Source organism: Andrena cerasifolii, chromosome 15 (genome assembly GCF_050908995.1).
Source record: "Andrena cerasifolii isolate SP2316 chromosome 15, iyAndCera1_principal, whole genome shotgun sequence".
Taxonomy (NCBI): domain Eukaryota; kingdom Metazoa; phylum Arthropoda; class Insecta; order Hymenoptera; family Andrenidae; genus Andrena; species Andrena cerasifolii.
The window spans coordinates 9,276,305-9,299,997 of NC_135132.1; the positions used below are offsets into that span (position 1 = coordinate 9,276,305).

Here is a 23,693-nt window from a genome sequence, read left to right on the forward strand (position 1 = left end):
TAGTGTTTGTGGATTTCTTATAGATTTCTTTATATATATTTTCATTTTTTACTTTTTTTTAAATTGTATTGTCATCCAAAATACACACGCCTGCAAAGTTTCAGGATAATTGGATTGGTGGAAGTGGGTGAAAATTGAGTTGCCAGATTTGAAGCATACACCAACACTGTAGAAATTTGCACGCTACCCCAAAAATCAAACTAGACCCGCCACTGCTCCGATTCAGCGCACGCGCAGAAAATCAGTTGAATTCTTCCCGATCTGAAACTACTCTTTACCTCCCGAAACTCTGTTTATCATTAAACTTCCACCGTCTCGCCCAAAGCGTCTCCCCATTCCTACTAATGAAAAATACAGATACAACCATCCACCATTTATAACAATTCCTAACACCTACAATCGTTCGCCATACTCCAACCAATCTTCCATCCGCATACAAGTCGGTTATCTGCAAAAAGAAGCCTGCGGTCATCTCAAAGCAGGTCAAAGGCTAAATAAACAAAGTGGTTGGATCATTCGCTATACTACGATCGAAATCCTCGGGCCCCCTGCACGCAGGCAACCCGCCGCGCATAGGCGCGACGAGTAAACAGACAAAACAGTCGATTTGGCTAGCGCTCCCGCGGTTCTGCGTGTATTTGTTTATCGCCGAGCTCGGTTAAAAAACTCGTCGATGCCCGCGGCGTTCACGGTCAAGGTGACACCCGCTTTGGGAAGGGGGATGGTGGCGGAGGAGGAGGCGCTTCCGCGACGGGACTGTACAGCGTCCGTGCCCTCGTGTGCAGGGTTGCCAGGGAGATCGGCGCGCGTAGCAGAAGGGGAACATCCACAGCAATAACGGTACCGTCGTATTAGTGACGCGGTGATGTCCCGCGGCGTTGATTGGCGCGCAAGCCGTACCACCGTATGCGTGTTCCCCCTCCACTACGCACATCGATTTTCCTGGCAACCAGGGTTGCCAGATTGGGCGGGATTCCGCCATTTCGGCTACTTTTCAAAACCAACTGGCGCTCAAAAATTTAAATTGACAGTTGGCGCCTGAATTGGGCGAATTCCATTTACGCCCGAATCGCCCGTGGTTTTCGTTTCAAAATTTATGAAAATCTGAAATATGGAAGAGAAATCCGTGAAAGGGCCATTATCGGAAAAAACAGGTTTCTAAATATAAATTACGACTCGAAAGCAGGAACATATAATTTATGATATTCACTTTATTACAAAAACGGAAAATTCCTAATATCGACCAGGTTTGTTTTGGTCGAAATTTCGATAATTGGGCTGCCCAAGACCAAATGGCATTCAAAAATCTTATAAAATAGATTATCATTGTTGCGTTGAAACGTTAATTTTAATTTTCACATCAGAAAGAAATAAAGAAATAAAGAAAACAGTTGCAGAAAATATTAAGAAAATACTTAACCATCCTTTCCATTCAAGATATTTGAATTTTGGCGGTTTACATTAAAAACATCTGGCAACCCTGCTGGCAGCGCTGCTCGCGCGAGCTTCTGGCGCGGAGTGTACCCGTGGATGCATGCACCCGCAGCGCGTACGGGCGAACGTCACCGAAGGATGACATTTAAAATTTGAAGTTAAAAGGACCGAGCGACACAAGGGTACTTGCGGCGTGTTTACGAGGAGGGTTTCGCGCGCGCGGTCGTGTACTGGCCACGTTTACGTAGGGCATCGAGCAGGCATCGAACGTCGTAAACGGAGGGAGCGCGTCATGAACATGGACGACTTGGACCAGAATTTACTGCGACAGTTCAGCCGTCTGGGCACCACGGACAAGTATGAGTTGATGAAGCAGATGATGACACTGCTGGCGGACAACCATGTCAGCGATTCCATGGCCGAGTTCTTCCTGGATATGAACGACTGGTGAGACCACTGCGCCCCGTCCGTAGTTCACCGAGGTCCCCGTTCCGTCCGACCTAACCCTAACGTCGCCATGTTTACGTCGGGGTGCCGACCTCGGGCCCAGGCACTCCGAACCGATGCACCATCGGGCCCCAATGTTTAACGATTCTAGGGGACCGAGCGATCGTCGCGAGGATCGAAATCGACCGAAAAGTCGAAATTGACAATGGCTTGACGACCATCCGCTCTGATCAGAATAGACTTCATTGTGAAACTGCTGGCCACATCCGTGGCCAAGATTGCTGTTATAGCTTGCGGTAGCTGGTTACTTTTAGCGGAGGAGGCTCGAGCGATCGCGTTTCTATAGCCTCAAGGGGCAGCGAATGACAACACGCGTTCCCTTCGAGCGATTCATACTTCGGAGCATCTGATGCTTCTTTCCTGTTTCCCTGGGGATCCCTGGAACTATAAGAGAGAACGAAGCCACTTTAAGGACACAGCTCTGTGTGTGCAAAAACTCTGTCTTGAATCTGTTATTGAATTGCAGGAACCTCCAAGCAGCTATATGCAGCTACTTCGACTTCGAGTCCCACAAATTACCTTGTATGATGCTGATATGCGACGACACCATCGACAAGAGGGAGTCGATACCGCCTAACACTAAATTCGAGACATCATGGCACGTGCTGAACGTCGGCGTCGAGAAATGGCCGGACGGGATCTGCCTGCAGCACACGGGCGGCAAGCAAATGGGAGACTGCAGGCGGGTGCAGGTTCTGCCTCTGGATCCCGGAACAACAACGGAAATAAACGTAATGCTTACGAGCCCTCCCGATGTCGGTGTACATAAAAGTAAATGGAGGATGATGACGTCCACGGGCTCCTATTTCGGGGGTGAGTCTCCCGGCTAAGTATCTCGGAAGGCAAATCTGTTCTTCGCGGTAACGATCGCTCTCTTCTGTTTAGATGAGATTTGGGTGGAGATCCGGGTATCCGTTCCGGTCAGCGAATGCGGCACGTTGGCTGTTACTCAGCAACTGTCGCACAGCACGATCAATTAAGTACTTCACGATCTAAAGATGTACAGATGTGCTAGCCCTCCCCCGATGTCCAGAGACTTCCCTTAAATATCTTCTTTTCTTTCTTTTTTAAACGCCTCCGATTACTTTAAATCGAGCGAGTGAGGACGAAATGTACATTTTAAACGCCGCTTTAAATAAATAGGTGAATAATTTTCCACTAGCGTACCAGGAAATAGGTATTTACGTGATCTAAGGAAGCGCTGGATTCAAATATTGTATAGAAAGCAACGTAATTCTGTTAGACTTCGGAGTTGTTTGCGTAAGGCCTTTTAACGTCCATGCTTGTCGGTTACGCCTCTCGAATGCTCTTCTTTGTTTAACTATCTGCGCGAGGCGCGGTGGGCAGGAATTGTGATTTAAACTTTGGGAAACTCGTAGCTGTAACCGACGCGTGTGGACCAGATTCGAAGACCGGTAACGAAAGAAAAAAATATATATATATATATATATATGTATATGTACAATTAATAAGATACGAGTTTACTAAAAAACATAATTTTTATTGGGAAATAAAGTATAGATATGGTTAGAAATTGCGACGTAACGTGAATTAATATTCATCCATCGATTGAAAGGCAGACTTCTCGACAACGACTCTTCGAACGAGCGTAAAGAAATATATTTCTACGTAATTTGTTGTGCCATTCGAACGTTCCGGTGCGAGTCGAGGTACAACTACACGGCCATGGGCATAGAGATTTTTGGATGCGGCGCGTATCCAGTCAGTTCAAAATCTTCCGCCACGAAGTCGTCGATGTTCTCAACGCTCCTAGCTATCTTCAATCGTGGGAACGCTTTCGGCGCGCGTTTCACCTGCTCCTCGAGCGCGGATACGTGGTTAAGGTACACGTGAGCATCGCCCATTGTATGTACAAATTCACCTGGCTAAGAATAAACAAGGATAATACAAGTTTCTGTTAAAAGTCCCTCGGAATTCTTTTCGCGCGAGCAGCGGCGGATTTAAGAAAAAAGGCCCAGCTGGCAAACGTTCCGAAGGGCCCATTTTTTCCGGAAAAATGAAGAGGTAATTTTTTAAAAACGGGTTCAGTGTAATAATACAGAAAAAATATACTTTGGATAAAATCGTAATTTTTTTAGGGGCCCTGGGCCTTCTGAGCAGGGGCCCAAGTGGCAACTGCTCATCGGCCGCGCTGTTAAATCCGCCACTGCGAGCGAGCTCACCTTCAAGTTCGTAACTCGAGCTATCATGCAAGTCAGCAGAGAGTAAGACGCAATGTTAAACGGCACGCCGAGGCCCATATCGGCGCTCCTCTGATAAAGCTGGCAGGATAATTCCCCGTCGCTTACGTAGAACTGACTGAAGCAGTGGCAGGGTGGTAAGGCCATCTTCGGAATGTCTGTAGGATTCCACGCGGTTATTATTATCCTCCTGTCGTTGGGAGAGTGCCGTATTTTCTCTATGACTTCCTGCAGCTGATCTACACCTGTTGGAATACTTATCGCTAGTACTACACGAACCATGCTCCCGCAAAACAAAGCGATATCACCTGTTCCTTACCCTGCCCCTTGTAATCCGTGTGCATGTCTTTGTACTCCGCGCCAAAGTGTCTCCACTGGAACCCGTAAATGGGGCCTAAGTCTCCTTCTTCCCGGTCCGTCAAGCCGCAGCTATCCAAGAACTCGCGGGAGCTGTTCGGGTCCCAGATATGAACGTTTCTCTGGGATAACTCCTTGGCGTTCGTCGAGCCTTTCACGAACCACAGCAACTCTTCCACTACGCCTTTCCAGAACACTCGCTTTGTAGTCAGCAGCGGGAAGACGTCTGCAACGGGATAAGCGTGATAATTAGCGCGGCGAGAACTTTTGCAGGAAGGGCGATTACGCTGGCGATGAGGGCGAAGTGTAGACATACATTCCACAGTTTTGTAATGAAAGTATTGACGCTGAATCAGCGAGCAGAGTTGTACTTACTAAGAGATGACCAACGATACAAGCTCTTATAGTTTCTATTACAGGTCCAACGTAATCTTACAGTTAGTTCACCCTTAGTATCATTGAAAAAATCATGCGTGCCATTTGGGGGCTTTTTCATGAACTTTAAAGTGTTACTTTACTATTTCCATATGTAACAAGTGTCCTTAGGGCATAAATACATCTGCAGAAATTCTACTGTGATCAGTGGTGGATTTAAAAAAAAAGGCCCAGGTGGCAAACGTTCCGAGGGGCCCATTTTTGGGGGAAAATGAAGAGGTAGTTTCCTAAAAAAACGGGCTCAAGGTACGTTTTGACGTGACACTAAAGTGACAGCAACTGTCATGACTTTAGTGTCACGTCAAAACACATCTTAAGTACAGTAGTACGAAACAGAATATAGTGTTTGAGTGTCTATACCTAATCATATTTTTTTTTGGTCATTGGGCCCTGCGGGGCCTTCTGTGCAGGGGCCCAGGCGGCAATTGTTCATTAGCTGCCCTGTTAAGACTCATATTATTGATTACAACTGTTAATTTCGCCTGAGCCACTGAAAATACCAGGTAGATGCTAATTTTTCTCTGAATTATTTCGGATTTCCTTTGTGAATAAATTTGATGTCAAACATAATAATGTATGTAATACTAGAGTAACATTCTGCAAAACCAAGCATTGGCTTAACATTATAATACATAGGTGCCTTTATGCATGGTTTATCATTGGTGTTATATCTAGAGATGGTCTGGAATTCCTAAATAAATCCTACTGGTCGTGGAGGGGGAACACCTACAGGAGTGGCGTTAATGTGTGCGTGAAAATGTCGTGACGTTAGTCAGTCGACGCCAGCGCCAACGCGACGCCAATCACGGCCAATCAGCGTCGACAACCTATTTTCCGGCGACGCTTATTGGCCGTGATTGGCTTCGCGTTGGCGCTGGCGTCGGCTGGCTGATATCACGACATTTTCACGCACACATTAACGCCACTCCTGTAGGTGTTCCACTACGAGTAGGATTTATTTAGGAATTCCAGACCATCTCTGAGTATATGCATATTTTTTCACTTACATAAAAAATTGTTACACTAGGAATTTTTCTGAGTAAAATAACAAAATCGTGATACTAAGGGTTAATGAAAGAAATTTTCTTACTGTCCCGTAATGAATACCGCATCTGTGCCCCGAAGAGGGACAACGTGCCCACGCCGGTGCGATCCATCTTCTTATTTCCCTCGTTGATGATCTTTTCGATCAAGTTTAAGTATTGATATTCCTCGTGTTGCTTCTCCATCACAGCACGAGCTGTCCCGTTTTCATTTACCTTTCCATTCATCGATTTCGTCTTTTCGCAGTCCGAGAGATGTTCACTGCCGTCATGCAGCGAAGTTATTTCATTCTCGCTCATGATGTGAAGTAAAAGAATACTAAATGGCAGAATGTTAAGTGATGTTAACGAGTAAACGTCGAAACCACATTGATACTGTCTGACGCCACAACTTTGGCTCAGTTATGGCTTCCCGTGTGCAAACACAGGAAATCTTTACGACAGAACTCCGAACCCCATTACATTGTCCCCATTGTAAAAAAAATCGAAATTGCAGAAACCTGTTAAGAGACTTTATTTCGAATCCTACTAATATAATAAATGCGAAAGTGTTTTTGGATGTTTGTTACTCAATCACGTCGCAACTACGCAACGGATCTTTTTGAAATTTTCTATACATGTAGTCGAGGACTAGGAATAACATATAGACTACTTTGTATCCCGATTTTTTTAACCGATCTGGACCAAATTTTGTATAATAACGAGTACGTTTTCTTTTCTTTTAATTCTGCCCCTTTTCCAGTTTCCTTCTTCCCAGGAAGTCGTTTTCGAAAGCATCGTTTCCACAGACGGATTCAGGAGCCTTTTTTGGAGGTGGCGAAATATGTAAAAACAGATAAGTACGTTTTTGAACCTTCTTTTACAAGATTTAAAATTTGTTTGTAATTAAATTCACATTAATTATTTATAGAGAATAATACACAATGTCATGATACTTTTCTATTTTTTTACTTTTGGGGGGGCCATCGCCCCTCTCTGGATCCGCCCCTGACCGTTTCTGGCGCATTAGTTCCTCAACTTCGAAATCGATCTGATTCATAATTTGCGAATTTAACATCGTCGATTTTAATGAATCTCACCCCGTTATCTTATGCGCCGATTTTTCCTTATTTTTAGCATTTATGCGATTGCAGGCACAGCAATAAAGAGCGCATCGATTTTTAATGTTCCTCCGAAATTTAAATACTTCCTGCTGCATTTAAAGAGCCGACTAAGGGGGGACAAATTCTTTCGAAATAAAAAAAGATGCGGTTTCATGGTTACGCGTTCCATCGGAACGAGCCAATGATGCTTCTTCGTAGAAACGTAGAAAATGCGATCGCCGGGGACGAGCCATTACTCGCACGTCGATAATTCAAGGTTAATTGCGAACGACTGATGATAAAAGTATCCTGCCGAGGTGTTTGAATAGTCAGGATGGTGTTGCACATTGTGAACTCTTCCGTGCTGAAATTCATCGATCCGTACAGAAAATGGGTTATAGAGAATCCGCAGCTACTGGCGGACGTCGAGAAGACGGTCCAGTGTCTCTCGTACTTCACAGCTGGTTAGAAGCTTTTACAATCGTTTACAGAGCGACGGCAGACTTCTTAACCGCGGCGTCTCTAACCCTTCTCTTTCCAGGACACTTCCACAATTCCACGTTCGTGTCGGAGCTGATTTACTCCGCGTCGAACCTGATAGTTCTTTTCAACGATCTGTTGATGTGCAGCGGGAGGCGCTTGTACTCGAAGTTTCCCCAGTTCGAGTCCAAGATAAAGATCTGGCTGACGGTCGTGGAGTACACGGAGACGTTGCTGGAGATCTCAGCTAAGAGATTGTGGGGCCAGACCGGCAGGTGGTTTATAATCACCGCGATACAAATATTTAAGTGAGTCGATGGTATTTCGAAGCTAACAGGCTCGCGAGAGGATTCGCAAAGCTATACGATTGTATTCTTAACAGGGCCGTGTTGAGGCTTCTGTTAGTGCACGCGTACAAAGAGCGGGTGGTCAGGAACCCCCCGATACAGCCGCTTAATAGAGAAAAGTTGGGCGAGTCCGACGACGAGAAGCTGAAGGAGGGATTCACTTTGAAACGATCTGGCACAGTCGTTAGAAGCGTGAGAGGCACTGGTAGCGTACAGATCAGGACGTGGGAGCCTTTGGCTTCTAGTGCCAACGATAACGTTAATTTGAATAATTCGCCTGCGTCGGTGAAGAAGCTGAAATTAGCGGAGGTAATGAAATGGGAACTCTGCGAAGCTTTGGCGAAGATGCTTCTCTTTTTAAGGGGTTCTCGGCGCCTAATAATTCATCACTTTTGGCATTTTTTTTCTTGGGAGGTGTGAAATAAATCGAAAATTTTATAATTGTATCTTGTTCTTGGGACCTTTATTTGTATAAAAAGAATTTATATCACACACTTTTTTCATGAACTTTGCGTTAATCTATGTAGAATGACATTCTCTAAGGGACATTGGGCCAGTTTTTGAAATTTTTCGATTCATTAATTTTTGAGTCACCGACTTTGAAAACATGATATCGAGGAAAACGCGTTTAAAGTTTTGGGCCTGAGCGCTACACCGAGGAGCTCCTACCTACTTACACGCGTATAACTTTGTCAATTTTGGTCGGATTAACTTGACACTTTCAGGGAATATTTTCGAGATGTTGTACTTGAAGAAATTATAAAAATCGAAAAATCGATTTTTCAAAAATTTTTAGGCAGGCCTCCCCTTAATGCACTGTGTTTTCAGAGCCTGTACATTGTGAAGCCGTTACTACACTTGGGATACGTGTCCCTGACTGGCGTGAAACAGTGGCCTCCGTGGATGTTGTCTCTCGCTGTCGATTTACTTAGGTAAGTGACTTATTATGGGAGACAAATTGAATGGCGTTACAGTGAACGAAATTCTTTCTTTCAGTATGAAGCTATTCAACAGCGAAGCGAATGCTGTATCGTTTAGCAAAGAGGAGGAAAAGGAACTGTTCACGCGGAGGCTAGCATTATTGCTTTACATATTAAAGTCCCCATTCTACGATAAGTACAGCTGCGCTGGAATATACGCGGCGTTGACCGCGCTGTCCAATAACGTGCCTCTCGCTAGATTAATAGCGGAACCTATAAAGAAATATCTACCGCACTGGCAGAACACATACTTTTACATGTGGTCGAGCTAGTTTGCACGATTGTTAAATGTTTTATAAATCCTGGGATATCGGTAATTATATTCCGAGAGAGGGTCTCGATAACAAAGGGTAATTGGTAAAATAATTTTAGTCTGTACGCAGAGGACTGATTCATTGTTAGCAATGATATAGGCGTAAGATTTCGTAAATTTTTATTTGATACGGAGACGAAGGAGGTGGAGGTAAATGGAGGAAACGTTGTAACTTAGCAAAGTATTTATAAGTGTATAGATTTATCTGTGGAAAGCGATTCGTGTACTTTACGGACAATAGGCGAATCCTTTCTCCTTTAATTAAAATTGTATCAAAGGTTTTTAGCGTTTTACGACATTTTCTACTTAGAAGTATATGCTAGCATAGTTCCAACCATCCATTTATGTTCCTGAACATACAGATTTGCGAATGTACGCGTTTATTTTTTTATACCGATATAATGTTACGAGGAATAAAATCTGGATGAAATATTTTCAAATATAGCGCGTTAACTTCATTCCCATTCCTTGTGTATTAAATACGAAGAGCTGTTGATCAGTACCATCTTATCGTTTTCGGGGGCCCTCTAAATTATTCTAAATTAAATAAAATCAAAAATACCGCGCCAACACGCGAAGTGAATAAGTATTAAAACAATTGACTAAATAAGAAAAAACGCGGGGTCCATTTCAGGAAAAATGGGTCTCATTTTCAAATCTAAATTTTGGTGTATTCGTTATTTTCTTTCCGTCACAGTTCAAGGGCCCATTTCTATTTTTTTCTAGCTTTTACAACCCTATTTTTTATTAATTTTCCCCTGAACTCCGGGGCACTGAGGCGGCGGCCTCTTTCGCCTCCAGGTTAAGACGGCACTGCCGTAGATGCGAAGTAATACGGAGATGTAAGAAGGATCAATGAATACATGTAATGTCAAGAGTGATACTTTCTTAGAAAATATATTTCCCCGCCCAATATGTTTTACGGATCCTCTTATTAAAGTTCCTAAACGTTTATAACCCCATAAAATGCATGGCAATAACTTGCAAATATATTACACTCTGAAAGGAATACAGCGTAGCAGAAAATACAAATATGGCCTTTGGAATTAAATACAGCGGTTCGCGTAAAAAATACTTATTCACACATCTGGAGCAATGAATTAATAGTTACATCCTTTTTCCCATTATTCGCATCGTAAACTGACTTAATTACCTCCTTGTCCACGTCGGGGAACATTTCTGAAATCTGCAACCGAAACATTCATCGAATTTCCCGTAGCAAAAGGCAGTGGCGGATTTAAGAAAAAAGGCCCAGGTGGCAAGCGTTCTGAGGGGCCCATTTTTCGGGGAAAATGAAGAGGTACGTTACTAAAAACGGACCAAGTGTAGTAGTACGAAAATAAATGTAGTTTTTGGATACCTATACCTAATTATAATTTTTTTTGGAGATAGGGCCCTACGAGGGCCTTCTGCGCAGGGGCCTAGGCGGCAACTGCTCATCAGCCGCCCTGTTAAATCCGCCACTGGCAAAAGGATTTAAAAATATTGTTCTCGCATGCGTACCTGTTTCAATTCGACTTCAGCGTCTGGCATAGAACTGGGAACAGGTATCGGGGCCGCTGGCGGTGCTGTATAAACATTCACAGGCGCGTACGGCGTCATTCCAAACATCGTCGAGGAAGGAACCATCATAATCGGTGGTGCGCTCATGTACGGATGACACTTTGTCTACCAAACATAAATTATGTACTACGCGTTATCTATTCCCTCCTAACGCATCGCTAATAATCTTTACCGTGTAACTGAAAACTAGATTGATCATGCCTTCCTGATTGTCCCCTTGTTTCCCACTAAGCATGTACCAATCTTCGTGCGTCTCTCCGTTCTGGAGGACCTGTGGCGGAATATCTATGTGGCCCCACGCGATCAACTCGTCCATCACGAAGGAATACTCGTCATAGACTTCTATATATATTTGCATAACTCCCGGCGGCAAGCGGCTAAGATAATAAAAGGAACAACAGCCGTAACAGCTTCGAACGTGCAGTGGCGGACGAAAGAAAGTTTACACCCAGTGGCGGATTTAAGAAAAAAGGCCAAGGTGGGAAACGAAAAATCGGAAAGTAACCGGATCTTCAGGGGTCAATTACACCTCCCTAAGGTGAATTTGGGCAGCAAACAAAAATTTCGTTATAATCAGGAGGAAATTCTCTACATATTCACAAAGTTTCAGAATTTTCAGAACTTCCGGGTTCGGGATGTTTCCTTATGAGCTACGAACGTTTAAAGATCGTCGAATACGGTCGGAAATCGCTGATTTCGGGAATTTCTACAAACGGGATTTTGTAAAAAAGTTTAAAAAACGACCTTTACTATTTTTCCCGCTATTCTGACCAACTCTAAAAAAGTTAAGCGATTTCACAAGCTGTAAACTTTCTTTCAACCAGCGCTGTACTTAAAAACAGACATATATATCGCTGGAAACCCGTACCACTGAATGACTTTGTTCCAATGTGGATTCTTCGCCCCGTTCGAGCAAGTGTGTGTCTCGTACACAGCATGACCGACTCTCAATCTGACGTAGGGATCCATCCTCGTCATTCCATAGTTCTTCACTAGTTTAGCCTGCGGAAAGTGTCTTTTTGAGTAAAACCCTGATAATCCAAGCAGAAATAGGCCCACGGAGATCGCAGAGTTACCTGAACGATCGTTATGCTAAGTCTGCCAACGTGTGGCTCGTGCATCGCCGGCATGTTTTGCATCTGCAGCTGATGGAGCGCCAGGGCGGCTTGCTGGTCCGCAGCCTCCTGCTGCTGCTGCGCGTTGCGCTCCTCCAGTCTGAGGAACCCTTGGGGTAGCGGTCCCAGGAACACCTGTAACATTTAATCTCCTTTACGCGGCTCCTTTACATTCCGAACGCATCTATGTGGGACGTAAACAATGGTGGAGAGTGTTATCGAGGCTGTGCAACGAGTAAATAGTATTGCAACATGTTACGGCGAGTTTGATCGTCCTAATCTATCAACGTGAATTGCACTATTCACCCGTTTCTTCCACTCCTCATATAAATGAGGCCGTCCCTCGGTCTCCATAGCGAAATTATATCCGAAGCTTCGACGGGGTTGGAGAGCGTTCTGCTATCAGCCTGGCGACGGCTGCTTTCGCACGGCAACTGAAACCTGTCAAATTACGGGCCCGTTCAAACGCATCGAGGAGTAATCATAACAGACGTCTGACACGGTGACAGCACGCCATCTTAAGAAACTCGCGCGATAAGGGGCCGCGAACTGGATACCAGCGCTTTTTAAACGAAATCTGGCTGGATTTTCAGCCGCGGACGATTAGAAATCGGGGGGATCTTTATCTAGATAAATGGAAGATGAAAGAATAGCTGCGAGCTGCTCCGGAAACCGCGATTAAGAAATTACTAGGAAACTAATTTTACCTCGAGGCTTCTGGAGCAAACGATTTGAAACTCGGATCTGGAGAAATATTTAAATGTTAATCCAGCGTTGATAGCGATTATCTCGCCGAGAAGTGTATAATCCCCTGCAACTTTATTCCGCCGAATTAAAGATTAATAGCCGCTCGATCGATAGGTTTGATAAATAAGTCCCTCGGCGCGGAAACACGCCCACGCCAGGCGCGGCTGGCTATATCTCCGCAACCGATCTTCGATGGTCAGAAAATCGTTTAATCTGCGTCGGAAGATTAATAATAGAGGAATGGAGCCGATAGGGAGAACGAACGCATTGAAAATTGCGGGACCGCAGAAGATTAGAGTGGGACTGAGAATTATTAATTATTATCCTACGTAAAAGCCGCGAGGGAGGCCATTTTGCAATTGAGATACAATTATCTATCGTCCTCGCTCCCTCCCCCTCGCCCTCCCGTGTCGGCGGTGTATTTTATTGAAAAAAAATCGCAAACTGGAGCGACTATTCGGGGCATATTCGTGACAGAGCGCTGGTCGGCGTTTAACTGGCGCGATCGTTCCTGGTCGTCCCGTTGTCACCGGGGGCCCCCGCGGAGAAGTTCCCTCCCAAACAGGTTGCACCGGTGGTTTCTCGTCATTTCGGATCCGCTCGATTTTTTTCCTCCCGTCCCCTGGTCATTCGCACGCTCTGTTTGTGGTGGTGGCCTCATCTTCCGCGGCCGATCTCGAGAACATTTTTTCTGGCCCCGCCTCCAGTGGACCTATCCGGCGAAACATGTCACACCAGACGGGAATCAAAGGTGCGTATTACCCTGGTGCATCGGCTCCTTCGGCGCGGAGATCCTCGATTCTCGCTTCATACCTTAACCTCAATCTTTCCGCCCGACTTCGTAGGCCTGACTGTGATCCCTTCATTTCAGCTAACGACGCCCTCAAGAAGCTCTTCGCCAAGTGCCGCGACGGGAAAATAAGGGTACTGAAGGTCTCGATAGACAACGGTGAGTATCTCTGCATCGGAGCCATTCCCTAGCGTTCAGAGGTTCCAACGGTTTTCTTTGTTCCGCAGAGGAGCTGGCGCCCGCCGCCTCTGCGAAGCCGGTGAGCAAGTGGCAAGACGACTACGACAGAATGATCAAGCCGCTGATCGTGGAGAACCAGCCGGCGTACATTCTCTACCGCCTCGATACCAAGTCTCCGGACTCCGGTTACGACTGGCTGTTCATCTCGTGGTCGCCCGACACTGCGCCCGTCAGGCAGAAGATGCTCTACGCCTCGACTAAAGCTACTCTCAAGCAGGAGTTCGGGACGGCGTCTATAAAGGAAGAGCTGCACGGCACGGTGCCCGAGGACATAACGCTGGATGGCTACCACAAGTATAAAAGGAACGACGCCGCTCCCGCGCCTCTGACTACCGCGGAAGAAGAATTGGCGGAGCTTAAGAAAAGCACCGTCACCACGGACTACAGCGTCGAAACACGTCACCAGACGCTGAGCGGCGTCGCGTTCCCGGTGACCGACGAGGCCAAGCAAGCGATCACGGAGCTCGGTAAAGGGATACACGAGTACGTTCAGCTGAAGATCGATTTGGAGGAGGAGAAGATACATTTAGTCACTGCTTGCGATATCTCCTTGGACAAACTGCCGACGAAAGTTCCCTCGGACTCTGCCAGATACCATCTTTATAATTTTAAGCACACCCACGAAGGGGATTACATGGAATGTATAGGTACGTAACGCGAACGGAGGTGGAAGGATCGTTCTTTGGTATTCACTAATGCTGTGTGTATGTTGCAGTTTTTATATATAGTATGCCAGGATATAGCTGTAGCATCAAAGAGAGAATGTTGTATTCGTCGTGTAAAGCGCCGCTTCTAGACCTCATTCACTCGCTCGAAGTGGGCATAACGAAAAAAGTGAGTAGAAAGAAACGTTACCCTTAACGGGGTACAGGACTATTGAAATCTCGAAAAATCGATGTTTTTGTTGGTATTAATTCTGAAAGTGTGATCCTTTGTGAACATTTGCAACAAAGTTTCACAAGGAAATTCGAATAATTACACTTGATAAATATTCGAATACTCAAATATTCGAATGTAATTCAAATACTCAAATATTCGAATATAATTCGAATACTCAAATATTCGAATGTAATTCGAATATAATTCGAATACTCAAATATTCGAATATAATTCGAATACTCAAATATTCGAATGTAATTCGAATACTCAAATATTCGAATGTAATTCGAATATAATTCGAATACTCAAATATTCGAATGTAATTCGAATATAATTCGAATACTCAAATATTCGAATGTAATTCGAATATAATTCGAATACTCAAATATTCGAATAGTATTCGAATAGTTAAATGTTTGAATAGTATTCGCATAATAACATTCGAATATGTAAAATATTCGAATAGTCCCAACCCTAGTCCACAATAAACTGTGAAAATTACAAGTATAATGATTACTTGGTTACCGAAGCAATCCAGCACAAAAGAAACCATCAATTTTACGTGCCCAATAGTCCTGTACCCCCTTAATGCAAGCCACGTCTCCTAATTCAGTTCGTTTCCATTCATACACGCTAACAGGGTGGTTTAACACTAATAAGTTGCATGGGCATTCGTACAATCCTTGAAATAATCACATCACCTTCGTACGAGCTATGTTTCATATTGAAATAACAAAACGATAATCGCTCTTATAATGCATCTCGTGCCTCTCTTTCGCTGCACTCCGCAGCATCTCTCACCTTTAGTCTCTACCTTGCTAAGCGCATTAATCTTGAGATTAAAGTGTATTTTTGTTTTCTTTTTTTTTTCTCTTGTAAACGAAAATTTGACGAACCCTAGTTGGAAGTAAATAGCGGCGAGGAGTTGGCAGACATGTTGGAAGATCCTCCAACCGTTAAAGAAACTGCTGCGATAACTCCTGCAACTCCGTCAACGCCCTATGCCCCTACTCAGTCTATACCCGAGAAAAAGTCGAAGGAGAAGCGATCTTGTGTGTTGAGTTAACCGATTCCATGCGTTCCGTCTGCCATTATTCGTGCATATTTTCTACGCGTTGAAGTATCCATGATGTTTCACGCGGTGGATATATCTTCCTTGGTAAATTCTGAATTTGTGATATAATACGATATTAATACTGAGTGTGTTGTTTAGTACGAAATGATATAATGGGTTCTCCGACAGTTCGCATTCGCACGCATAGTTGACAAATTGCTCCGAAGTGGATTTTCGAACGAGAAATTTAATACGCCTGTACGGGGATGGATTTTTTATTGATTAGCGGTATTTATTGATATTTAGTATTAATTGGTCAAAGTGATACGTGTATCTATGTAGCAAGTCAGAGTAGATCCAAATGGTGTATTTTTCTAAATTTTAAAAGCAAAATTCTCGCGCTCAGATCTCATCGAAGCGTCTTTTGACTAGGGCTGGGACTGTCGAATTATTCGGTATTCAAATATTCGAATACTTCAGTTGCTCAATTATTTGGCGAATATAATTCGAATATCCAAGTATCCGAATACTATTCGAATATCCAAGTATCCGAATACTATTCGAATATCCAAGTATCCGAATACTATTCGAATATCCAAGTATCCGAATACTATTCGAATATCCAAGTATCCGAATACTATTCGAATATCCAAGTATCCGAATACTATTCGAATATCCAAGTATCCGAATACTATTCGAATATCCAAGTATCCGAATACTATTCGAATATCCAAGTATCCGAATACTATTCGAATATTTAAGTATTCGAATAGTATGGTGTGAATTATAAACCAAGTTCTTTAGGTTTATTTTTTTAACAAGCTTTTATTTAGTTTCAGTTGTGAGTTCGTTAGTTTGTCAGGGTGAAATCTTGTAAGTTAATTTTTACCCATTTCAACCATATCCGATCGACTTGAAACTTTGCACACATACACAGTTCCGATGACTCGAATAATATTCGAATACTTAAATATTCGAACAGTAGCATTCAAGTACTCAAATATTCGAATACTGGTAGAATATTTAAATATTAAATTATTCGAACAGTCCCAGCCCTACTTTTGACAAGGATCCGTCGTAAAGAAAGATTCCGGAGGACGCAGTTCTTGTTGATCCATAAGCACTGTAACAGATGATCGTTCGTGTGTATTGAGAATAGACGTAAAACTGCGACGAGATTCGGTTGGTTGACGTTGAAAGCGAAGCCTTCTACTGGATTCTCGTGGACGCGAACAGAATTTATACAAAAGCATTCGTGAAAGTAACATTTTTGTGATTATAGTTCCTTTACTTTATTTATCTTGTAGCGCGCGTGATTCCTAGATTTTCTATATTTAATCGCTCGGAAGTGTAAAGCGATCCGGTGAGTCGACTGTGCGAATTGAGTTCCTAGTCCGATGGAAAGTGATACGTATTATAAGTCTCATTTAGTAATCATTTTGTTAAGCGAAACTCGAAGGCTTCGCTTTCAAATTCAATTGGAATGGTCGCGTAGGAATTAGCGATGTAGATTAGAATGTTTCAAACAAATATCTGTGGTAACCCGCATACCTTATGTGATTATTAGAGAGTTAGGGAAAATTCCATGTGCCCTAGCCAGCCGATGTTACTCACCTAACTTCTCTGCGTAATTTAAATACGGGAATAATATAGCAGACAAGTGATAGATGTGCAAATGCCGCACCGACGTGCGGATATATTTTCTTCGCGCACACACAATTATCATTTTTAAACACGAGCTAATGATAATGCTAGTTACTTTATATACATATTAAATTATATATCATGTTCAATACTATTGTAAATGATACAGAAGCATTAGATTCCACGAAGACTGATCTTGGTACGTCCCATTGGCTGTATCGACAAGAAATCGCACGAGGCGTTATGAATTCTCGCGGACGAGAGCGCTCTATACATTTCTCCTGCGCCTTCGAATGATTTACCTATTAATCTGATTTTCAAAAGAGATATATACGATACAACTCTACCTGTTCCTGATGTTGTAAAAGAAAGGGGAACGCTTGTGATCGACGCGCTATTGCTTGGAGATTTGAATCGCTCGACTGAATATTGCAGAATTGATTGTGATAAGTTGTCAGTATCTTCCGGACGGGAAATGTGTGCTTTTCTTGGGGGAAACATTCCTTGCGCGTAACGTATAGCAAATGGGACAATAATCTGATATAGCCAGCAACAAGATATTCGAGAGGCATTCTATTTTTTGTGATCTGTATTTTTTTAAATCTCGTAGCTTTTTATAAACTTTTTAAAAATTTTCGTCCAACAACACAACGTCTACTGAAAGAGTTTGGCCTAATTTTAGTGAGACTAATGATAAACAAAGTGCGCCAAATTCTTGGCATTTATTTAATCGAAGGATCGACGAGCAAACGGTGCAATCTATTTGCAGCCACGACTTTCATTTCGTTTCAAGTATATCTAATACTTATACAAATATATATATATACACACATACATACATATATATATATATATTTACTTTGATATAGAAATTGGGCTCGATACGTGAGATTTCTAAAGAAACATTAATATTATATTTGGGGTCTTAATATACTCATAATTTATTAGTTCTTTACGTTTAATAGTTTCTCGAAAACTATCCACCTTAATGTTCCTTCTTACTGGTCTTCTGTATTTATATTTAGAAAGACTTAGAATTTGGCACACGTTTCTTTTACACGGTAGTTAAAATAAAAAAGGTAAACGAAGACGAGAATGTTCGTGTAAATGCTCAGGAACTGCCTTGACGGCAACGTGTTCCACGTTTCGAAAACAACGCACACTGCAGCCTGGAACACACTTCAGTTCGCAATGTTGTGCCAGGCCTATTCTGTAAGTTTCCCAGCGTAATTTTATTTCCGACCTGTAATTGTAGATTCATTACGATCGAATGAATTGTATATCTTGCCAATACTGAACACGCTACAAACAATAAAGCATTATGCAATCTAATCTTACAGTCTGTTGTTTTAATCATCGACTAGTTACATTCGAATGTCTACTCTCTCATCTCGTCTATTATTCTCGATCTCTGATTTATTCACATAGAATGTAACAGGTGAATAAGGAGCGCATGGTGAATCGATCCTCGGATGGGTATGTAATCGTAGTTAAGACCTTACGATAATGTTTCATTCAGCTTACAGAATAGGCCTGCGAAGTTAGATCTCCCGCCCGGCGTGTCTCGATTTATCCCCGAAACCTCCCTCCAGTTTTGTGTACTAATACGAATTTTGAGCTTCCTTTTTTTTGTTATCCCTCCGTAAAGTAAGCGACGCTTCTCTGGTATTTCACTCTGATGTAATAATTACCCGTTGAACTGTGTTGATTGTATAGCTTGAGATAGAGGACGGAAGAGAACTAACTGAGGATTATTTGCAAGAGGAGTTGCACCCAAAAATCAGTTTACATCAGCCAAAATTTGCAAAGCCTAAGGGTCCACCAGGCAGGGGCGCAAAACGCTTAACCAAGGTTCAAGATTTAGGAACTTCGGAACAAGAGAGTTAAATAGATATTTTTTAAAATCTGTTGAATTATGCTAATGAGATATATATATATACATATGTGAATAGATATATGTGTTCCTCATCTCCTAAGACAATTAAACGTGTTTCCTCTTGTCTTCCTCTTTTTCCACCGAATAGTATTATCCGTTTTTACGATTGAAAATTCTTCGGAGCACAACGCGAGAATATGTATTCCTCGTTTTCACGTCAGGCCTATTCTGCGACTGTAATTTTAAATTGTATTGCGTCTTATTTATGCTGTGTTCGTTTACTTTAATGCACAGAGTATTACCAGAATGTAAATAACCGACGTTTGTAACAATTGATTATATTACGCGATGATATCTGACTCGTATTTATTCCATTTATATACATGTAACTTCAACCTATCCGTTCTTTCTTTTATAATAAAGATCCCGTGATGTAATCAAGGATTGAAATTCACTCTGTATCAGACGTTACATTATATTACATACTGCTGCAGTTTTAATTATTAAAAAATTAAGAAGTTACATACAGGTCGACTTGCATACGTTAGTTAAACCTATGCATCTTTAAGCTTTCGGCTGTTCTGCAGTCTGATCTACAAGTTTCTCCTTCGTCTCCATATTGGTGTCATATATTCTTTTCAATGCGATCGTCTCGTCGTCCGCTAAAAGCCCCTTCGCCCGTTCGCTTATCAAGCTGAAACGTTAGAATCAAAGGTTCAATAAAGTCTGCTGGCTCAGAAGTTACAAAACCGTTAGTACTTACTCCCGTCTCAGGTTCATGAGGTTCGCGTGCACCTCGTACACATCCTCGATCTTGGTTCCCGTTATGTACAGTAAACCCAGCGTCAAACAGCCATACACCGTACCCAACGTGGTACCGACGAAAGAGCCTGCGAGCGCTCCCCTAATTCCCATGTTCATTTTGAACAAGCAGCCAGTCAGAGCGCCGGCAGAGGTGAAGTTCATTAAATCGAATTTCCCTCTGTACACGTAGAGACAAGTCGACGAAGTCCTAATGGGAAACATCGTGTCAGTTTACATGCGTTAGGAACGTGTACTAATAATTTAATATTCGAATATTTTACAAGTATTCGAATGCTACGAATAAACTTCGAATATTTGAGTATTCGAATGTTATTATTCGAATATTTGAGTATTCGAATGTTATTGTTCGAATATTTGAGTATTCGAATGTTATTATTCGAATATTTGAGTATTCGAATGTTATTATTCGAATATTTGAGTATTCGAATGTTATTATTCGAATATTTGAGTATTCGAATGTTATTATTCGAATATTTGAGTATTCGAATGTTATTATTCGAATATTTCAGTATTCGAATAGTATTTGGATACTTGGATATTCGAATTGTATTCTCCAACTAATTGAGCAACTGAAGTATTCGAATATTTGAATACCGAAAAATTCGACAAATGAGTCCCAGCCCTAGTTGGCAGCCTTACGAGAATATGAAACAAAATAGTCCGAGTTTTATGGCGACGTTCGCGCCTCCTTTTATAAAAGCCATAGCAAACTTGTATTGCATTTGTCTCTGCGCGTCTCTTCTATTAAAGAACTGGCTGGCCTGGTTCTCCTCGATGAACGCTTCCGGTACGTGCCACGATCGCGTTATTCCGCCAATCAGGAATCCTCCTATTATAGCCGAAACGGATGATGTTATAATAGCCTGCAGCTCTTTCGTTAGGTGACCATCTCTGTGAAGCAATAACAGAATTTATGGTAATCATACAATGCTAGATGAATGGGCTTTATGGGTAGCGATGGGATCCGAAGGACTTCGAGGCGCTTTAAACTCTTTAAAGTCTTAAGTCTTGATAAGTCTTGAGTCTTGATAGGTCTTAAGTCGTGAGTCTTAAGTCTTGATAAGTCTTGAGTCTTAAGTCTTGATAAGTCTTGAGTCTTAAGTCTTGATAAGTCTTGAGTCTTAAGTCTTGAGTCTTAAGTCTTGATAAGTCTTGAGTCTTAAGTCTTGATAAATCTTGAGTGTTAAGTCTTGATAAGTCTTGAAAGTCGTGAAAGTCAGGCCAATCAACCTGGCTAGTTTGTGGCAATCAGACGTTCATTTTCAAGACTTTGAAGACCTAGCAAGGCTCAAGACTTTCAAGAGTTTTAAGCTACGAATCATGTTCAAAGTGCTTCGGAGTTTTTGTCATATATATAGATTCGAAGCGCTTCGAAGTGCTTCGAATCCCATCACTATTAATGGGTATGAGAGTCGAAGCGTGCTTACTTAACCTCAAACATCCCTTTAATTCTATCCATACCAATCTCGCCTGGTGCCAGTCTCGTGATTTCTTCGTTCATATGAACAGGCTTATCATGTGTATTGGGGGTAGGGAGTAATGGTAACCAACTAAAATGAAGCAGTCTACTGTTCACTACTGAGCGCAACATTTTTGTTAGTATCCTAATTTACAGTTTTGAGGTTATGTTGGTTACGACATTCGACGGAACACTCGGTTAATAATTCGGACCCCTGCCTGAGGTTTTCTACTTCATTTTAGATATACATCGCGGAAAATTATATTGCAGGGATGAATGTTATTTAATGTTTAAATAGAAGGTGTTCCACTTTGCACCAGTTTGTAATTGAAAAATCGACTGCCGGTTCCGATAGTCGACGGTTCGAGCTTGCCAAGTGATTATCGAAGAGGCTCGATTCGCGATTATCGAAGGAGCTCGAATCGCGATTATCGCGTGTTGAATTCGGCGTCAGTGGTGCGCGTGGTTTCAGCTCACATGATTAATTGTGGTTTTAATGTTGTTTTTCTTCAATTTTCTGTGGTTTTTTGGTGTTCGCGGAATGAGGAGTTATGGAATTTGTATCGTATTACACCTTGTTATTGCAAGCCGTGATGAAAGTCGACGGAAATCACTACTTGGAAGATTTCAGTTTTCTAAACTGAAGATTGATAAATAATATGCGCCATCCCATACGAAGTGTCTATGCACCATTATAAGTTAAGTAAGTATCAATCACATACCAGTTCTACTACTGCCCTTTTAATTACCCCCACCACCAATCACTCTCCCAATTTATTAAGTAATTACCCAATCGTTAAAACCACCAAAAGATAAAAAAAGCTTCCCCAAAAAATTTTCCAATCGTTCAAACACGAATTCTTCTTCTAAAATGACCTCATAAACCCCCGCCAACCCCTCCAGACTACCACCCCTATTTATTTACAAGCCCATAATTCCCAATATTAATTTCGAAGGTCACCAAAAGTTCTCCCACTTCGAAGTAAACGAAGCATCATTTAAATCTCGCCCGGTGTGGGTTAAGATTGCGTCCCAATGGGGTGGAGGGTTTCCAACACCCCTGAATTCCACGTGTAAACGTGGTTTTAGGCTCTCGAGAGGCCAGGGGAGGGGGGCAGGTGCATCCTTAGATGTTACGCGCGCCGGCGTAGGACGTCGTGACGTAACGTTGTTACGTCAGAACGTGGCACGCAAGGGGATAGTACGCGTGGGTGTGCTAGGGGTGCGGAGGGGAGAGAGGAGGTGTAGGGAGGGTGGAACGTCAATAGGAGAATCCTCTCCGCGGCTGGTGGGAGGTTTTCCTGAGAGGGGCGCGCGTAGGGAGAGTTGCCATCAAGGTGGGCCGGAGCCAGGGCCGTAGACGTGGGTGCCCTTGGAGGGGCACCTTCTTATAGTCGTAGATGAATGATGAATGGGGTACTGAGTGATTAGGATCCTTTGTAATGACACTTATTTGTTGCTACCTGATTTATCTGATTTGATAAGAAAGTTCCCGGCTGTAAGATAGTCTAGTTTCCATGATCATGGGAAATGGTGTATAGTTTGATTTGAAGAATTGATGATTGCATTGAGAGGAAATATTTTTATAATTTTAGTTGATATTCTGGGTTGGAGAATTTGGTGGAGATTTTAATATTGTTCCTCACTTTTCTTCATCTGGTTGGTGTCTTCTATCTATTAAAAATCAATGTTATCTTTTAGAAACATTTAAATTTCTGTCTACAATAATCTATACACATCCCCACAAAAAACACCGCTTCATTTTTAAAACATCCTCGCTCCAGTATTTTTCTGAATTTCAAATCCAATTATACAAACAAAAATTCAATTCTCCCAGACCATTTGGGTGTTCAAAATTTAAAAAATTTAAAAAATTTCCTCACCATGGAACCATCGACCCTCGATGTCCGATTAGAATTTCTTTCTTTGACCTCAGTCGCTGCGTATTTGTCCAACGATCTGCCATACCTCGATTTCGATGTCTCCAATATTCGGTGGGTGGTGAGTTATGGGCGTACAGGAGCGACCAGACGACCCTCGTTTTTACGATGCCTCTTATCGGCCAAGATTCACCCCCGTTCCCCCCTCACTTTTCCTATCCAACCCCTGTTTCACCACCCCGTCACGGTTACAGCACTGGCAACGACACGGCAGGGGTGAAAGCCAGCACGGTCTACACCCGGTTATAATGTTTTCCTCGCATAGTTTTCGGAGCGTGTCGCCTTCTGGGAACGGAATAATTCAATGCATTTACTATAATTATCACGCTCAAATCTATCGATCAACTGTCGCCTCGCTTACGTCCACCGTTCCGCTTTCCTA

General features: G+C 42.7%; 6 protein-coding genes across 9 annotated transcripts; 3 read left to right on the forward strand and 3 right to left on the reverse strand.

Annotated features, from left to right (window-relative positions):
• Positions 1–1,513: 1,513 nt before the first annotated feature.
• LOC143376860 (protein ILRUN) lies at positions 1,514–3,852 on the forward strand. The gene is made up of 3 exons (XM_076827613.1): positions 1,514–1,881; positions 2,408–2,754; positions 2,827–3,852. Exons 1-3 carry the CDS (start codon positions 1,727–1,729, stop codon positions 2,919–2,921), a joined length of 597 nt encoding a protein of 198 aa, XP_076683728.1. The 5' UTR covers positions 1,514–1,726; the 3' UTR covers positions 2,922–3,852.
• Positions 2,996–6,351, reverse strand: Ts (Thymidylate synthase). Its single transcript, XM_076827602.1, has 4 exons — positions 6,025–6,351; positions 4,462–4,725; positions 4,125–4,387; positions 2,996–3,827 (listed from the first exon to the last, which is right to left on the reverse strand). Exons 1-4 carry the CDS (start codon positions 6,275–6,277, stop codon positions 3,618–3,620), a joined length of 990 nt encoding a protein of 329 aa, XP_076683717.1. The 5' UTR covers positions 6,278–6,351; the 3' UTR covers positions 2,996–3,617.
• Positions 6,352–7,229: 878 nt separating this feature from the next.
• Positions 7,230–9,619, forward strand: Pex16 (peroxisomal biogenesis factor 16). Its single transcript, XM_076827601.1, has 5 exons — positions 7,230–7,523; positions 7,601–7,847; positions 7,922–8,195; positions 8,715–8,818; positions 8,883–9,619. Exons 1-5 carry the CDS (start codon positions 7,394–7,396, stop codon positions 9,136–9,138), a joined length of 1,011 nt encoding a protein of 336 aa, XP_076683716.1. The 5' UTR covers positions 7,230–7,393; the 3' UTR covers positions 9,139–9,619.
• A 441-nt stretch (positions 9,620–10,060) lies between these two features.
• LOC143376857 (toll-interacting protein B) lies at positions 10,061–12,456 on the reverse strand. Its single transcript, XM_076827607.1, has 6 exons — positions 12,164–12,456; positions 11,819–11,992; positions 11,611–11,744; positions 10,915–11,119; positions 10,683–10,847; positions 10,061–10,365 (listed from the first exon to the last, which is right to left on the reverse strand). Exons 1-6 carry the CDS (start codon positions 12,209–12,211, stop codon positions 10,255–10,257), a joined length of 837 nt encoding a protein of 278 aa, XP_076683722.1. The 5' UTR covers positions 12,212–12,456; the 3' UTR covers positions 10,061–10,254.
• A 223-nt stretch (positions 12,457–12,679) lies between these two features.
• Twf (twinfilin actin binding protein) lies at positions 12,680–19,446 on the forward strand. Of its 3 annotated transcripts, none has more exons than XM_076827599.1 (5): positions 12,680–13,355; positions 13,476–13,553; positions 13,622–14,281; positions 14,350–14,468; positions 15,415–18,550. In XM_076827599.1, exons 1-5 carry the CDS (start codon positions 13,331–13,333, stop codon positions 15,577–15,579), a joined length of 1,047 nt encoding a protein of 348 aa, XP_076683714.1. In that variant the 5' UTR covers positions 12,680–13,330; the 3' UTR covers positions 15,580–18,550. The 3 variants fall into 3 exon arrangements, with proteins under 3 accessions (XP_076683714.1, XP_076683715.1, XP_076683712.1); XM_076827600.1 differs by lacking the exon at positions 15,415–18,550 and adding an exon at positions 18,928–19,446 and having other exon boundaries at positions 12,684–13,355; positions 13,450–13,553; XM_076827597.1 differs by lacking the exon at positions 15,415–18,550 and adding an exon at positions 18,928–19,446 and having other exon boundaries at positions 12,684–13,355.
• Positions 15,839–21,749, reverse strand: 140up (RPII140-upstream gene protein). Of its 2 annotated transcripts, XM_076827610.1 has the most exons (5): positions 21,340–21,749; positions 20,552–20,803; positions 19,851–20,099; positions 19,615–19,781; positions 15,839–18,454 (listed from the first exon to the last, which is right to left on the reverse strand). In XM_076827610.1, the coding sequence occupies exons 1-4, from the start codon at positions 21,501–21,503 to the stop codon at positions 19,652–19,654; spliced, it is 795 nt and encodes a 264-aa protein (XP_076683725.1). In that variant the 5' UTR covers positions 21,504–21,749; the 3' UTR covers positions 15,839–18,454; positions 19,615–19,651. The 2 variants fall into 2 exon arrangements, with proteins under 2 accessions (XP_076683725.1, XP_076683724.1); XM_076827609.1 differs by having other exon boundaries at positions 15,839–19,781.
• Between the last annotated feature and the right edge of the window lie 1,944 nt (positions 21,750–23,693).

Bases quoted from the DNA above. Each gene is read 5' to 3' on its own strand.
- LOC143376860 (XM_076827613.1), top strand. From the start codon at position 1,727: ATGAACATGGACGACTTGGACCAGAATTTACTGCGACAGTTCAGCCGT. The intron at 1,882-2,407 runs GTGAGACCACTG...ATTGAATTGCAG, and splicing joins TTCCTGGATATGAACGACTG to GAACCTCCAAGCAGCTATAT. The intron at 2,755-2,826 runs GTGAGTCTCCCG...TCTTCTGTTTAG, and splicing joins CACGGGCTCCTATTTCGGGG to ATGAGATTTGGGTGGAGATC.
- Twf (XM_076827597.1), top strand. From the start codon at position 13,331: ATGTCACACCAGACGGGAATCAAAG. The intron at 13,356-13,475 runs GTGCGTATTACC...CCTTCATTTCAG, and splicing joins ACACCAGACGGGAATCAAAG to CTAACGACGCCCTCAAGAAG. The intron at 14,469-18,927 runs GTGAGTAGAAAG...TTGATTGTATAG, and splicing joins AAGTGGGCATAACGAAAAAA to CTTGAGATAGAGGACGGAAG.
- LOC143376857 (XM_076827607.1), bottom strand. From the start codon at position 12,211: ATGGAGACCGAGGGACGGCCTCATTTATATGAGGAGTGGAAGAAACGG. The intron at 11,120-11,610 runs GTACGGGTTTCC...TTATTATCTTAG, and splicing joins TGGAACAAAGTCATTCAGTG to CCGCTTGCCGCCGGGAGTTA. The intron at 10,366-10,682 runs GTACGCATGCGA...TTTCGGTTGCAG, and splicing joins CTGAAGTCGAATTGAAACAG to ATTTCAGAAATGTTCCCCGA.
- 140up (XM_076827610.1), bottom strand. From the start codon at position 21,503: ATGTTGCGCTCAGTAGTGAACAGTAGACTGCTTCATTTTAGTTGGTTA. The intron at 20,804-21,339 runs GTAAGCACGCTT...ATTGCTTCACAG, and splicing joins AAAGGGATGTTTGAGGTTAA to AGATGGTCACCTAACGAAAG. The intron at 19,782-19,850 runs GTAAGTACTAAC...CTAACGTTTCAG, and splicing joins CTCATGAACCTGAGACGGGA to CTTGATAAGCGAACGGGCGA.
- Ts (XM_076827602.1), bottom strand. From the start codon at position 6,277: ATGAGCGAGAATGAAATAACTTCGCTGCATGACGGCAGTGAACATCTC. The intron at 4,726-6,024 runs GTAAGAAAATTT...ATCCCGTTGCAG, and splicing joins GCGGTATTCATTACGGGACA to ACGTCTTCCCGCTGCTGACT. The intron at 4,388-4,461 runs GTAAGGAACAGG...GTATTCCAACAG, and splicing joins CACGGATTACAAGGGGCAGG to GTGTAGATCAGCTGCAGGAA.
- Pex16 (XM_076827601.1), top strand. From the start codon at position 7,394: ATGGTGTTGCACATTGTGAACTCTTCCGTGCTGAAATTCATCGATCCG. The intron at 7,848-7,921 runs GTGAGTCGATGG...TATTCTTAACAG, and splicing joins ACCGCGATACAAATATTTAA to GGCCGTGTTGAGGCTTCTGT. The intron at 8,819-8,882 runs GTAAGTGACTTA...TCTTTCTTTCAG, and splicing joins CTCGCTGTCGATTTACTTAG to TATGAAGCTATTCAACAGCG.